The 15645-nt window shown below is 44.9% G+C and overlaps 1 protein-coding gene across 4 annotated transcripts in view; it reads right to left on the minus strand.

Annotated features, from left to right (window-relative positions):
- kcnab2a (potassium voltage-gated channel subfamily A regulatory beta subunit 2a) overlaps positions 1-15645 on the minus strand; it is a gene marked incomplete at its 5' end in the record, with an annotated part of 68534 nt that overhangs the window by 8325 nt on the left and 44564 nt on the right. For all 4 annotated transcript variants that reach the window (XM_079747866.1, XM_079747867.1, XM_079747865.1 and 1 more), the window contains 7 exons: positions 295-381; positions 1022-1065; positions 1498-1542; positions 2264-2308; positions 4710-4789; positions 5176-5213; positions 5512-5555. In XM_079747866.1, coding sequence (XP_079603992.1) covers positions 295-381; positions 1022-1065; positions 1498-1542; positions 2264-2308; positions 4710-4789; positions 5176-5213; positions 5512-5555 — 383 coding nt within the window. The remainder of the gene's footprint in view (positions 1-294; positions 382-1021; positions 1066-1497; positions 1543-2263; positions 2309-4709; positions 4790-5175; positions 5214-5511; positions 5556-15645) is intronic.

The following is a 15645-nucleotide window of genomic DNA, read 5'->3' on the forward strand; positions in this document are numbered from 1 at the left end:
CGTCTCCCACAACGCAACAGACTCTGCCCCCTCACGGGACACAACTCGAGGGTCTCGGGGGAGAAGCAATTGACCTGTAACCCCAGCTTGACCCCGAACAGTCGCTTTGACACGTCAACAGATGGATTCTGTGTGGCCCCAGCTGAGGCCACAACACACTGCGTGTGGAAGCTCTTAGCATGCCTCCGAAAGGGCAACATGGTGTGGCTTCAGAGTGTGGTCGGATCGCATTAGATGTAGGGAGGATCTTTGAGGAGGCACGCTGAGAGTGTTCGTCGATGGGAGGTCTTTCACCTTCCATTGGGGTGTTGGGGTCCGGTCTGTTGGCGAAGACCACGTCCACATATTCCAGCTGCAGTCTTTCCAGCGAGGCTTTTAAACCTATAAAAGGAATGTGTTTAAGAGTTAGGTAAGTTTAAACAAGAGCATTCCCAACCGAGTCAGTTTAAACAAGAGCATTCCCAACCGAGTCAGTTTAAACAAGAGCATTCCCAACCTACGTTCTATTATCGCGCAGACTGAATCACATGGTTATTATTAAGACTATCTCGCACAGTGGCTAACCCCAAGAGGACGCCACTGAGATGGTACACGAGGAAACGTGTGTGTGAAGTCAAGCTGGGTTAGTTAAGGGTTAGAAAAACTGAGATATAAATGTTGTGTGATGCAGTTCTAAAATGTGGTGCGGCTCAACTTCTATTGGGGCTTGGGGATATGGAAATTTAAGTATGGCGAACTCTACACAATCTCGTTAAATATCACGATAAGCTTATGAACTCAAAATGCCATTCTTAACAGCCTCACTGAGGGTACTCACATTTAAGTGTACGAAAGTTGGTATCGGCCTAAAACAGTTTTTCCTTTCTCACTGACATTTAAAAAATAATATATTTGATGAAAGGTATATCATCGTCATACATTTATACTATCAAACTAGGTATCACATTAAGTCTACATCTTCATTCCGTGACGATAATACCATTTAAGACGATGAACGTTAACAGTGATTGCCAAGCCATACCTTCTATGATGTGTTTCCGGGACAACCCTCTTTCAGTCTCGGCTCTGGAACACACAACGGAAAGGTGATACATAATCAATTAACGGCTATAAATAATTAAACCCCCGCATTGCGCTATGGATTAAAAAACACAACCAAATCATATCATGTCAATCTACTCAAGGGGGGACGATTAATCTTTCAGTGTCCTGGCTCTGGATGGCGTCACCCACCCAGACAGCCACAATAACGTTAGATCATGTTGCCTGGGTGGACCTCTGCTGGCCCTCTATTCTCCGCCCTCAATCCCAGACACATGATATCATACATTTGGCCGCTTGCGAGTCCTTGACAACATATCAGTTTGAATTACTCGTGATTTGCCCGCTATGAAGAGGGAACTTTGGATAATTTATCAGGAGGGCTGTCGGTCACCGGAGCCCAAACAGAACGTTCAAAGCGGGATGGACGGCAGCCGTCACGGAGGTGCTACTTACTTTCCGCCCCAGTAGATTTTTGTTGTGATCACCAGAGTGGAGCGTCTGCAAAGGGAGGAAGAGGAGGCAAAGTGGAAGAGAGAACAAAAGTAACCTTGAGAAACCACTTGACCGGTGGTGGTGGTGGGTAGTTTAAGAAGGGTCACTCTGTAGTACTGTGTGTGCATTAAATAGACAGTGTCAGCTGCATGCGGATGTTGTGGGGTGTGCACATTATATTGTCTGTAGCATCATGGCCATGCATGAGCTTCTGCTGATGTGGAGGGCTGCAATCTGGAAGTTATATGAAATAATAGTCTAAAATAAACCCAGCTTTCTTTTTAAATATAGCATCCATGAATCAATGGCTTCATCAACAGGTACTTGATATTTGCAAAACCCATTTATTTTGAACTAACTCTGCATTTCTACATTCTCATACATTCTCTGCCGTTCCCCGTTTCCTGCTCTTCCATGCATCCCATAACACAGCAAGAGGACACCAGGACATGCTGAGCTGTGGCCACTGCACAGGTAAAGGAAGAGACAGTGGAGGTGGACCCTTCAAACAAGGCCTTAGCGATGCCAACTGAAGATGCTAAGTCAGAGTGAAGAGGCATTTTATTGACATTCATTATTCTGGTGCGGCTTTGACTCTGTCAACCTCCATCCATTATTTATCTCTCCCGCGTCCCCCGCTCAGTCTACTGCTCAGTCCCAATGGGATCAGCCGGGAGATAAGAAGGTTGAGGCGAAAGGCGGAAATTAAAAGCACAGAAACACATACCTCCAACCTTTCTTCTTTATGATGTTGCCCAGCACGGTTTCCGCCCTGCGGAACAGACGGAGGACAGGGGAGGGAGTGAGACAAAACAGGAGAAAATCCTGCTCATGCAAACATTTAAACATCACACTTCCAAGTTCAACAGTTTTATAAAACACCCGGCATGCTAAACATAACCCCTCATCCACAAGTATAGATTCATAAATGCAGTGGGCGTGATTGCGTATGCGTTACAGTGTGTGTAGATGAGACGCATTGTTTCAGTGGTGGCTGCAGAAGGCCCCAGGTTGGAGCAGGGGTGGAGGGTAGGAGCCACACCAGCCATTCGTTTGCATCCACAGGGGTGCTAATTAGGGCCGACATGAGGCCCATTAGGGGCCTCTCGGACAAAACCTCAGCCCATGCCACCCTCAGCCATTCTGCTGTCGGGGGCAAATAAATGAGTGGCCTTCCTGCAGTGTGACCTATCTGGAACCCAGTGGGGTCTGGGCTCGGCTATTGATCCACCTCCTCTGTCTTTCTGCTCCGTTCTCCTGCTTCCAAAATCACTGCTCCCTCCCCGATCATCTCCCCTATCTAAATACCATCCCTGTGTGTCTAAAACACACACACACACACACACACATTTGTTCAAAATAAATATTTCCAATGTTTGTATTGATCCTATGTTTTTTTCTTTCGCCTACTTCACTGCTATGCTTCTCCATCCAGGCATGACATTGCAATTTATCTTTATGGCAATGTGATAACTGTAAGAATATGTGGTTATAAATTGAGTGTTTTTTTCTTTTCGGAGAAAATGTAACAATTTTCTTGTCCACTTAACTCTAGTTCCCACCAGAACACATATTGTATTCCTTGAACACAAGCATGTCTGACATGTCCGGCATGGCCCTCTCTACGACTGGAAGACCCGCTTACAATTCATCCTGTCTACTTCTACTGCCTTGACCCAGGGGGTCGCAAAGTCATCAACATCAAACGGATGAACTTCAACAGTTCAAACACACAACTGTGAATGTTAACCTCCAGTGTCGGCTGAGCAAAATATTAAATGCCGAATAATGTAATGCAAAACTATGTTAACAAGGATGTTCAGTTTAATAGAACAGCACTGTTCTGTGTGTGTGTGTGTGTGTGTGTGTGTGTGTGTTTGTGTGTGTGGATTAACACCTGAGCAACACATGCTGGATTACAGTGTGTTGCCAGGACGGCTTGCAAACGCGTCGCACTGATGTGTCTAAGCGCTCGTGCAAATCTGTAATTTGTGCAGTCGCACACGTCCCGAGGATCACGGTCACAGTTTGTCAACACCGTGCTGGTTTTAGCGCCCTGGTGTTGAAGCAGAACACTAAGTGAATGTTGTTAAAATAGGAGCACTACACAGATAGCGCAACTCTCTCTATCTCTCTCTCTCTGCCTACCACGCAACAGCTGCAGCAGCAGATGGAACAGCACAACATGGATTTAAGCTATTCTATTCTACTTTTTTACTTCCATGCTTAAAAAGGAAAATAATACCGACTGACATTGGCCTTGAAGAAACAAGGAATCGTCGTAACAGTCTCAGGATTAGGAAGGCAGTACATTGAGGAAAGGATAATCCCTTCGATTATTTCAATCACTGCAGACCAAAAAACGGGACTAATCCATTAGGACGATGTACAAGAGATCACACATAAACGGAACAAAGCCATGTCTTCTTTGTGACAATCTCTCTTGTGTAATGATTTAGTGTACAAATGCCTTCTGTCCCTAAGCCATGTGCTCCAAGTCCTGGGTCAGGCCAGGTCCTCGTCTTGATGTTTACATGAAGGAACTTGTACGTCTGCATCGAGCCTGACTTAATCATTAGAAAATGACTGTTGGCAGTTTGTTGTGTGTGTGTGTGTGTGTGTGTGTGTGTGTGTGTTCACATGAGCGAGCATGCCTATGTGTGTGTGTGAACCCGAGCTCTTGCTGCATTTCCCTCCATGAGGAAGCGTTGCAGGAGGCTGCAGAGCTATAAGGCACGTGGCGACAGTGGAACGGTTTCTGTCATCTCCCCGGGGAGGCGTGTCCCCTCAACCGGAAAATGCATGAAGCACATCGCTCCTTATGGAGACGGTATGTGTTCAATGTTAGCAACTGATAACTAGCTGTCTGTATCCCACTATATATAATGGAAGGAATAAAGAAAATAACCTAAAGAACACGTTCACATGTTTTGAACGCTTGTCTGCAATTTTTTTTACACCGCTGCTCAATTCCCCATCCAGGTGTTCTACTTTTGAAACGGTTGGATTGACCAACAACAGCAATAGGATTTCCCACTGACGCATACGGAACTTGCAGAGGTACCTGGTGCATTCCTTCTGCAACTATCTGGGTCAGCAGGCAAGCCGTGTATGGTCAGTGAGTGGACGTGTATTGATGGACTCAAGTGATCTGTGAGAAATCCTATACTTACTTTCCAGCGGCGTAAACCTCGGCTGTGTCAAACAGATTGATGCCGTTCTCGTAGGCCAGAGTCATCAACTGCTCTGCCGTCTGTCAGGAAGAAATGGTGAGAGGGGAAGACAGAGAGAGGTAGAGACACATAGAGAGAGGGAGAGGAAGGAAGCAAGAGAGAGAAAGAGAAGGAAAGGAAGAGAGAGACAGGAACAGAAATGGGAAAAGAGAAAAGGGTATCGGATCATTACATCGATGTGGACTGTACTTTGTCGTTATGTTTGTGTTTATATATGCCCGTTCCATATGCCCATATATGCCCATGTTACGTGATGCCCTGAGGTGACTTTCGCCTACGTATGGCTGCCAATATGTTTGCAGTGTAAGCAGGCAATAGGCGCAGGCAGCGACAGATCATATGGAGAGCGACGATGCGCGCAGCGTTGGTTGAGTGATCGGAGAGGACAAAATCCATCTGCTCTCACCTCATCCGTTATCTGTCCCCCGAACGTCACCCATGTTCCTGTTCAGACGACGACGAGGGAGGTGTAAACGATGCAGACAGCGACAACACACACACACACACACACATCCAACAATTAAAGAGCTGATTTAAAATGTGCCTTAAGGGATGCTGGTCTCGGATTTCCATTTACATAACATCTACTAATTATTTTTACCCCCATCATTATAGTCATCATTAACACCACCATTAATGTTTCTTATTCACTCTCGCTGATTTGTTGTATAAGAACATGAAACAATGTGAGATTACAGGACGTAAACTATGGAAAATACTCAGGTTAAATAAATTGTCTTACCTAGGCCCAGACAGGATACCCTCAGTCCAGATTTGCCAAGGTTTCTGTCAAAACAGGAAGGGACACATTAGAATGAACGCTAAAACGACAACAAAAAGTAATCGAGGAAAGACCTATACCACAGATCTTCAAATCCTCAAATAGAACAAATGGGGGAAGAAGAGGAGAAAACGTACTGACAGGGACCTTATCACACCTCACTAATAGCTTCAATCATTTCACCAATGCTGCAGGAGGCCATTTTGAATCTTGGGATTTGAGTGCGAGCTTAGAGTCGCTGAGGCGAAGACAGCAGGCTCAATGTGGATTTGGACGCAGCCTTGCGACTACGGCAGCCTCCTATCTGCACCGACACATGTTGGGTGGGTGCTTAGGAGTGAGGAAAGATGTATAGGCTTATTTGCCGCCAAGGAAAACGTGTGTGTGTGTGTGTGTGCGTGCGTGCGTGTGTGTGCGTGTGTTGGCAACACACAATGAATGTGAATGCCACCACAACGACATGCCCACCAGGGTACCCTGAGTGTGACTCAAATCCCTGACAGCAAATCAGAAGATTGATGCCTCACAGCCATCCTACTCCCATGCCATGTTTGACTCCTCCACCGTGGATCGATGCAGCCTGCCAGACAAGAAGATTCTTCCTGTGAGCCATGGCTTGCAATTGGCTTGAGCTTGATTAAGATGGCTTTCTGTTGGCTTGATCTTATTTACGATGGCTTGCTATTGGCTTGAGCTTGTTTGAGATGGCATGCTATTGGCTTCAGTTTGTTTAAGATTGCTTGTTATTGGTTTCAGCTTCTTTAAGATGGCGTGCTATTGGCCTGTGCTTGTTTAAGATGGCTTGCTATTGGCTTCTTTTAACTTGTTTTAGATGGCTGGCTTTTGGCTTTGTTTTAGATCAATTGTTCTTGGCTTAAGCAGTTTGCATATTGTGTAGATAATATAGTCAACGTTTGCTTTGATTTAGGGTATTTTTTAGTCTGGTGAGAGAGCTCTGGTGAGATCCAGTGCTAGCTATATGCAAGCTAGAAGCTGCTGATGTAACAGATGTGTAGGAGGAGAAGCTTGCATGTTAATGTGGGCGGATGTACGTTTTTTTATTTTCAGTCCGGTTCTGTAAGAACAAACTCCTCAGAGAAGAGCTCACGACATCCACTCCTGATGGTGAGAGGAGCTATGCCTTCGCCCGGGAACAGTCCCAGTGTGGTCATACGATACACACTGGGACTGTTTGCCTCGTCAAAGTCCCAGCGTGTATCGTATGACCACACGTGCATACATTGAGAGGGGATTATGTCTGTGTGTGGGTCTTGCAAAGTGAAGAAATATATATTAAAGAAATAAGCAACCGTTTCAAGTAGAGGGATTTTGTGTGTGTTGTGGAGATCATTGACCCGTGGAGGACCTAAGGAAGTAGCTTACGTGCACTAATTTGATGTGGTAAATGCTTTTTTACCCTCTTTGTAACACGCCATGTAGTGGTCACTTTCAAATGTATCAGTTTTATGCTGACTAAACGAGTTACCTTCATGGTTGTAATCAACCACTGACATCCAACATTGCGATGTCCATCAACCCATTCCATTCCATCTCTTTAGAGTCATATGAAATCTTAATAAAGCAAAATCATACTTTTTTACTCAAATTTGTTATTTTCTTTGCATGGATACATTATGCCGTACTGAAGCAGATGAGTTAATTAGTAAGAACCCATGGCTTATTTGGACACACACACACACACACACACACACACACACACACACACACTGTGGCTACAGAGGTGACAAGGTTAACGCAAAAGCCAACAGCAGAACATGAGCCCATCCCCCAATTGTGCAAATTAACCATGTCATAATTACCACTAGCTTGCTCCGTCGGGGCCGCTGGCTGTTCTGCCCTCTGGATCCAACTGATCTTGCTGAGACAAACATCAGCTCCACCATCCAAAATGTTGAGTGTAACGCTATTGTGTTCTAATCTCATCTATCCCCGGACGTTTCAAATGGAAAGGGATGGATGAGAAATGATGTCTGGGAATGAGAGATTACATTCAGACGGGCTTGCCTGGTAGAAATCGGCACTTGCTGAATAGGTTAGCCTTCAGAGAAGGCTACATGCATATGCAGAATACTGTACTGCAAAACAATATTCACCAGAATGTTCAGCGTTATGAAACAACCCTATTCTCAGTGTTTGCGTGTGTGTGTGTGTGTGTGCGTGCGTGTGTAATCTGTAAACAGGGTGATATAAGCACATTGAAATAAACAAAAAACAACAAAAAGGATGGAAGGAAAACCCAGCCCCCGGTCTGAGTCACTCTTCCCATACACCACTGCTTTGTCTGCACCATGTAGCGTTCAATATTTGAGGAGGACGGCCCTGTATACTGTACGGTGGGCTGGTGCCCTGACCCCGGGCTGCCAGGGGTCAGGAGGCCCGAGACAGGAGTCATATTCCCGCTGAGCTTTACTGGACGCACACCTACGCATGAAGGTCATCTTGCCCCTCCATCATGGAGGAGCGAGGGAACACCCAAGAAGCAGGGCTTGGTTGAAGGCGTTTTAATAGACGGGAGGCCCTCTCGCTAGGTGATGGTGACGATACTGAAGGAAGAGGTTCTCATTGAAATTCAGGTGTCCATGTTATTGGGGGCACTCGAGATTGAACACGCACACACCTCCAGTAGATGCACTGCGGTCTAATAATTGGCAATATGTAAATGTGACGCATATTCCATCCGCACCGTAATAACATTTACATAACAAAGAATAAATATACTCAATGAGTAAGCAGCTGAATAACATCGAGGGGGCCTGCGTCTGCGGAGCAGGAATTCTCTGAGACATGGATGGGCAGGGACTGAGGGAGTACTGACATGCACCGTCCATGATCAAATCACATTTCTCCTGCCTTTTCTTTCGGGGCCAGCCGCCTGGTTGACTTGGAAACACGTCGTATTATACACCGCACGATGAATGCTTCAAATTCCACTCTGTGCCCCTTTAAAATTAAGGACGTACATATAACTTGATTTATAATGACACGTTGTACAGCTCCAGGGTTTCAACCAATTACCCCCACCCCCCTAGAAAGCTGGAAGGGCAGACTCCAGAACAAATCCAATTACTGATATAGTCAATCTCAAGCCAATATCAATTCCATTGCAGTTAAAGAGCAGCAGAATCTTTCCATTGCAACTGAAGCATCAAAACACAACACAGCCGACCAACGCTACAAATGCAATAATCAAATACCATGCAGGCCACGCATGCCTGGACTATTTGAGCTATGCGCAGGGAGCCCGGGTCCTAGCAGGCAGCGAGAGAAGAGGGCCTGGAAAGTATGAAAATATGGACAGAAGCTTAAGTGAGAGTAGGATTGAGGGAGGTGGGTGGTGGTGGTGGTGGTGGGGGGTGGCTGCGTCCTAAAGACGATGAATGACAGACGGGGTCACAGATGTGAGGTGGAATCCGTTTGGAGGGACATGCTCACCGAGCAGAACTATTAATACAACCTCAAAGACGGCTCAGACTACAACAACAAAACATAACTCTGAGGCTGCTGCTGCAGGCCAGTGCTTTCCAATTACCATTTTGGTTTGAAATGGCACGATCAAATGTACTATAGGAAGGACGGGAAGAGAGTGATAAAATGATATTGACTCAATTATAGATATCAGGGTTCCCCTCTTTATAGCTGGTCATTTTCCAGGTTGATTCCAGGACAATTTCCTTAACCTTTCTGTGCTTACGGAGGTTCCGGTTTCACAGTATGAATTATCAGCAGCGGCCGCCCTGACACCTTTTTCCTTTTTTCGAAAGAGAGGACGGTTGAATTGACTTCAGTGAACAGACTTCAGTGAACCGACTTCAGTGAACCGACTTCAGTGAGGTATATTGTAACCCTTGACTTAGGGCGCACTCCCACTAGGCCATCTATACCGTGCCCAAGTCCGTTTGACACCTCTGCGCCCCTAAAGTCAAGATCGTTTGGCTAGTGTGAGCACGCCAACTGTACTCAAGTACAGTTCAATTCAGTGGCCTGAGCACACTATGGATTGGTGTGCTCAGGCCACGGTACAGATGCTAATGAGCCGACACGCGCACACGCACGGCTACGCAACCTGAGCTGGTTGACGTATAGTCCATGCGACCCTTCTACCCCATTAAACAATAAACATGGCGGCAAGCGGTTCACGATTAGGTTCACGTTGGTGCGATAGTGAAGTTGAGATTTTGATCAAAAATCCCAGATTTGTCACGGCTTTCTTGGTTCACTGGAGAAGGCGGGGCTGCGCACGGAGTCTAGACCTCTTTAGAATAATTTGCAAACTCCCGAATGTTTAATTTTTTTTATGACCGAAGACACCCGCATGCAAGAATAAGTTAACGTCTGAGTATAGGCTCCAAACGTGAATAACTATTTAAGTGCAAAAACACCAACATATTCTTTATTTTGCTGACCACTTGTTTTTTTTATCCCGACAAAAGCCTCGTAAGGACAGTTCCTCTGCGTCTCTCTCGTAGATCGCATCATTTTTCAACGTCTTTGTTTAATACGACTGCATCACCTTCTCTCACATGATCAGCAGCTCGCGGATTTCACTTCCTCTCCAGTTAGAACCGCTCATGATCATATCGCTGCGCAGCAACACCTCTACCCAAGGCCCCCCAACCGCGGAGCCGGCGCAATTACGACAGAACGAAACCCAATAAACCGTCAATGCGTGCAGGGTCCGAGATTGTAAATCGGGGTTCTAGCTCAAGCAGGCAATTTACCTCGGGGAGTGTAAACGCCCGGAAAGTGCCGCGAAAAAGGCGTGCATAAAACGGCATATTTGTCAGTATACAAACGCTCAGTGAGAGAGGGCTGTATATGAGTACAACGAACCCACAAACTTCACCCCCAGAGCTCTGGGCCCCAATGCCACTGCAATGTCTGCATTACCTATATTTACGCCACTGGCTGTCACTATCGAGTATTTTGCCCTCCCCGAAATACTCGATGATGACACACACACACACACACAAGCGTGTACTTGTGAAAATAATTTGAAAGTCTATCATTTTAAAGGCCCTGATTGTAAATTGAAGCATCAATAACATTATGTGTCAGCATTGTTTAACAAGTCCACAAAATGAATGACAAGGAAACATATGGCTTTCGCCCCATGCTATAGGCTATAGTAACCCTAGAAACACAGTTCAATAGTTATTGCTATCAGCCACCACTTTGTTTATTTTTCCACAGCTCACTACATATATGCCGATATAGTTACCCGATTACAAACATGTTTGACCTGAATTTTTAAATATCATAGAAAAATCTATTTAGTCAAAGGAAATTTGTTGCTATACCAACTGCCAATTATGCATCCAACAATGTATAACGTCCTTTTTCATACCAGCTATTTTCATGTTTTATTTCATTTACACAGAAAAGCTGATTACTTTCAATTCTACTTCCTATTCGTCCCTGACACAGGAGCGGGACTCAATCTGGGCTTTGGTTTGCCCTATGGCAACATAAAACAAATGACACATTTTCTTTGATTGCAGCATTCTCCTCATGAATGGTAAAATGTAGTTCGATTTGACATAGCAGAACCTCTTCGTGAAAAAAGTATGCAGAGCTTAAATATAACAAAAGATTGTTTACCCAAGTTACTGCGTTAGCCGTAATGCAAACACCCTGACACATGGCAGACACATGGCAAAACATCTATTCATTTGGCATATTGAGGAAAGGCTAATTCCCCTTACTCTATCTGACACACTCAAGTTATGATGCAGTCAGTTTGATTTATCTTCCGTGTTAGTCAGTATTATAAGGTATAAAGGACACACAGAACGTTCAACAAATATTAAGCTATGTCTGGATTTAACAGAATGATTCCTTATGGGGGGGGGGGTGACAGCCAGGCCTGATAGTAAACACTACCATCTGCAAAATTCAGATTACAATGAAAGTTTACAAAAATGTGTTCAGTTATATAAAGTATTATTTCATCACATGCCAGATATTTGATTAAAAAACGAGTATCTCCTAAAGGTGCGTTCACACCAAAACCGAGCGAATATTATACATGTGTTACTCGGGCGGGGTAGCTTGCGCGAACAGTAAACTTTACTACGGAAATGATTCAGCATCAAGCGATATTCGTACCAAAGTTCAAATATTTGAACTCGATCAAACATGCGAATATGCTCAGCTGCGTCATTCGTGTTCCCACGGCAATATTCGAGTGATATCCTCGAGCTTTGTTCGGCGAAAATTTGGTCTTTTCACGTCTTTGAATGTATTTGCGGCGCGCCTTCGCTTTGGGTGTGAACGGTAAAGATGCATTGCAAACGTTTTGGTGTGAACGGTAAAGATGCATTGCAAACGGGCTTATTACCTTTTACAGATGACTGGGCAACATTTTCAATGATGTTCTAGCCCTTTGCAGGCCATTTGATCAATGTGGGGATTTCCCATACATTTTCCATGACTGATTGCTGTGTTGCTGTAGCTTTTCGTAAGCATATTTTCTCATAGGGCCTACCTTGGGCAGGGTAGGAAAATATACTCATAATATACCCATCATATAATCTGTGCGTTTGGGGTTCTTATATAATCTTTTGTTGAGCAAAGTCTGTATAACACCAAATGATGATAACATGCTGGATGCTGCACACTGAGAGTAGTTCAGTTTTATCACACGATCGCTGTACAAAATTACACAAAAGCCTCCAGCTTTCACTCACTATGGAAACAAGATGCATCAATTGATACGGGACACAGTGACAAGCAGTGGACAGAAATCAGAAATCAGTGCAATTGTAACTCTTTAGATGAGAGGGCATGCACGAATGGGTCAAAGGTGGTGGCATTCAATCCATAAGCAATCACAAGGAAGATCAGCCTTGATGAAGGATATCAAACGCGCGGCTCCAATCAAGATGGCTGGTTGGGAGATGACAATGTTGCCTCTATGTAAAACTCCCGTCCCACTCCTTTTAACCTGCCACGAGTAGACACACAGTTAAAGCTTTGGGAGTGAGGGGGATGCATTGTCTTGTGTAGTGAGCTGTGGCCGATGGTTCTCATGACATCCAAGACGATGCAGGGTAGCTGGGGTCAGCTTTGCATCGGATTGTGATTGGGGACATTTTGATACAAAAAGCAAAAGCATCAGTAACTGTATCAGTAATAAGTACGCTTGTATATGTTCAGACCTGACAAGATCAACATCAACACCAACCTAGAGTGATAGAGCATTTGTTATGCAATGTTTGGTCCAGAGAATGTCGATTCAATATCATAACTCAGGTTTCGCTGGTAAGATTGTTACTTTGTATAATGTGATTAGAAAATATTAAATAAAAATTCATGTAGGAGCTTAAATCACGTGTAGAATTCAAACACATTCTGACGTTCTTTGGCAAATACATCAATGGATTAAGAAATGCGTTTTAAAACAATGGACTGGGAATGCTCCTTCCTAAGCATCCTTTGACAGATCAATTTACCCAATACAATGCATTTAAATAACACATTTCTGTATAATGGGATTAATCACTGCAAACCCTGAAAACAGCACACGCTGTGCGGCAATAATAATGGACCACAGAGAGATAGGGCAAAATGCCTATTCCTGGCAGTACATTGCAATTAAAACATCTAGGCCAATTCTACTGTGTTTTAAATAAGAACGATGCTGAGCGGAATCAGAGTAGTGCAGCAAACAAAACCAACCGCTTCTAATTAAACTCTTCAGTCAGGCAAGGAAAAGACAGCTGCCTCACTTTCCCTCAACTCAACATAGCCGTCTCTCACTTGTACACAAACGCCCGTATGGAGTACCATACAGTGCCATGAGGTTTAATGAACACACCGACACACGCATACACCAATACATTTTTCCCTGTATGACAATTCCTCCCTACATGCCCGGAGCGAACAGCTGTTGAATATAAATTGTTCAATGCATCTCTATCTGGCCACCGTGGACACTTTAGGGCTATTGTTTGGTGGTGCTGCAGTAAGTTCCTTCAGCGTTGGTATTTCAGAGGCTTACTACACTGCTTCATCTATTCTGCTCATCCTCCGGTGTTGGTCCATTGTACGATTCATGCATGTAGGAGGGGGCCAGGCATTGACGAGATGCTTCACTAAACACCCAAACGTTGCAAAGTCTCCAAGCACACGCCCACACTAACGACGCCCTAAATCTCACACCGGAGCCCACTCGCTACCACCCATTGCACGGCCACCGTATTTAATGCGGTAAGGTGGTATTTTTAGCTTCTGAAGTTACATTAACTACATGGCCAAAACAAGAAAAACGAAATCGCATTAAAACATGCAAAGTTATTCCCGGCAAAGTGCTATCAATCCTCGAGTACACGTTGGATTCTAGCATAACCCGCTCAAAGACTCCTGTGTGTGCGGCCCGTGGTACTACGGACAGGATGGCAGGCTGCCATGTGGAGCAATTATGGCACAAAAAACCCTCCTAATTATCATAATTGGTGTTGCCTGATCTGCCCGTTTTGGTGATATAATAACATCGCGTGGCTTTACATCCAGCGATGGGATGAGGAAGCCATCTGCTCTCCCAGGCCTGCCAGTGGCCGCTCGCCGTGGCTGTGATTAAGGAGCGGCTTCACGACTAACAGTTGTCCCATGCAGTCCTCCCCGCCATCAACAATCATCCTGACAGTCAGAGCCAAGGCCGGTTAACGGAGAGCTCTGCCAGGGAGGCCAGTCAGCTCCTCGTATTCACACGGCCGCTGCAGTAAAAAGATACAGAGAGAAGCAGAGCCCAAGGACAAGCCAACGCGTGCCACTGGAAACTCACGGCTTAAAACTATTCCGTGTTGTGTAGTGCCCTGAGCAAAGGGCCCTCACACCCTCAACTGTTGTTAACTTTTGTTTTAAATACACCCAAGGCATACAGCATGGGACATCGCAGCCTCCATTATCTACATTTGCATTAAATTAGACTAAGTGAATAAGCTGGCCACCTGAGAGACCTTGCCATGGGGTAGGTGAGGTCAACACAGGGATAGTTGACGCAGGACTTTTAAACACCATGGGTCTTTCAGGATCAAGTCCCCCCCAGTACCCTTGTTCACCTATTGTTGCAGATAGTCTGCCTTCAGCAACAGCGAGCGAGACTGCTTTACATAAGTGCTCTTTTTTTTGCAAGCAACATTAATTCAGCTCTGACTGAAGCCTCTTGATCAGTCCTTGGAGGTGCAGGCTTTACTACAGAGCTCCCCGATTCTAACCAATCATGTCGCGCAAGCCCACCGTCGCTCAAAAGATAAGGACTGGAGGTAACGCAAGTTGCAGCACTCCCTCCATACCTTGAAAACAAGGTCAGTTCGCTGTGGCCTTAAATTTGAAGGGAAGGTTGGCGATAAAAAAGCGGCACCTTTGTCTGTAGGCTTACTCTGTCAGCCTTGACAGAAGCTCAGTGCCGCCATGCAGGGAATTGAACAATTCTCCATATAAATGAGGCTGTATTAAATAAGCAGCGATTAACCTCCCCCTCTGAGAATCTAAAGTGTGAATAGGTCAAGGTTTTTCCAGGTAGAAAAGAGAAACAGCTTTGGTCCAAACAATTCACGTGTGGGTTATTTCACTGTGTATGAACCCCAGGTGTTTCTGCCTGCTTTCTGCATCACTACCTAAAATAAAACCCACTCATTTTCCATCAACTCATGACCAGTGAACAAAAGCTTGTTCCATAAAAATGTGGGCAAATTCTGAAATTAGAAATGCAATAGTCCGCCATGGCCCTGGCAGGCTTTCACTTCGAGAGGCATGGTGTAGATACACAGTGACAAGAGCACAGATTACCACAGCCTACTCCTTCGTGAGCAGTGCCCACATTAGCGCTGAGCTTAGCCCCCTTTCTCTCTCTCACACACTCCGTCTCACTAGGACCCATACGTTGCATGTTTTACCCTTCAATGTTTGCATTCTCATTAAATATGCCAGCAAATGCATGTCTATATTCGATTTTCAATTTATTTGACATAGCCTACAAGGCTTGCCCATACTCATGATGACTCAACTATATTATTATGAACTGTTTGATTTATTGCATAATGTAAGTATTCTATTCCTGTTATGTCGAACAGA

Source organism: Pollachius pollachius (assembly GCF_949987615.1).
Source record: "Pollachius pollachius genome assembly, chromosome: 12".
Classification (NCBI taxonomy): Eukaryota; Metazoa; Chordata; class Actinopteri; order Gadiformes; family Gadidae; genus Pollachius; species Pollachius pollachius.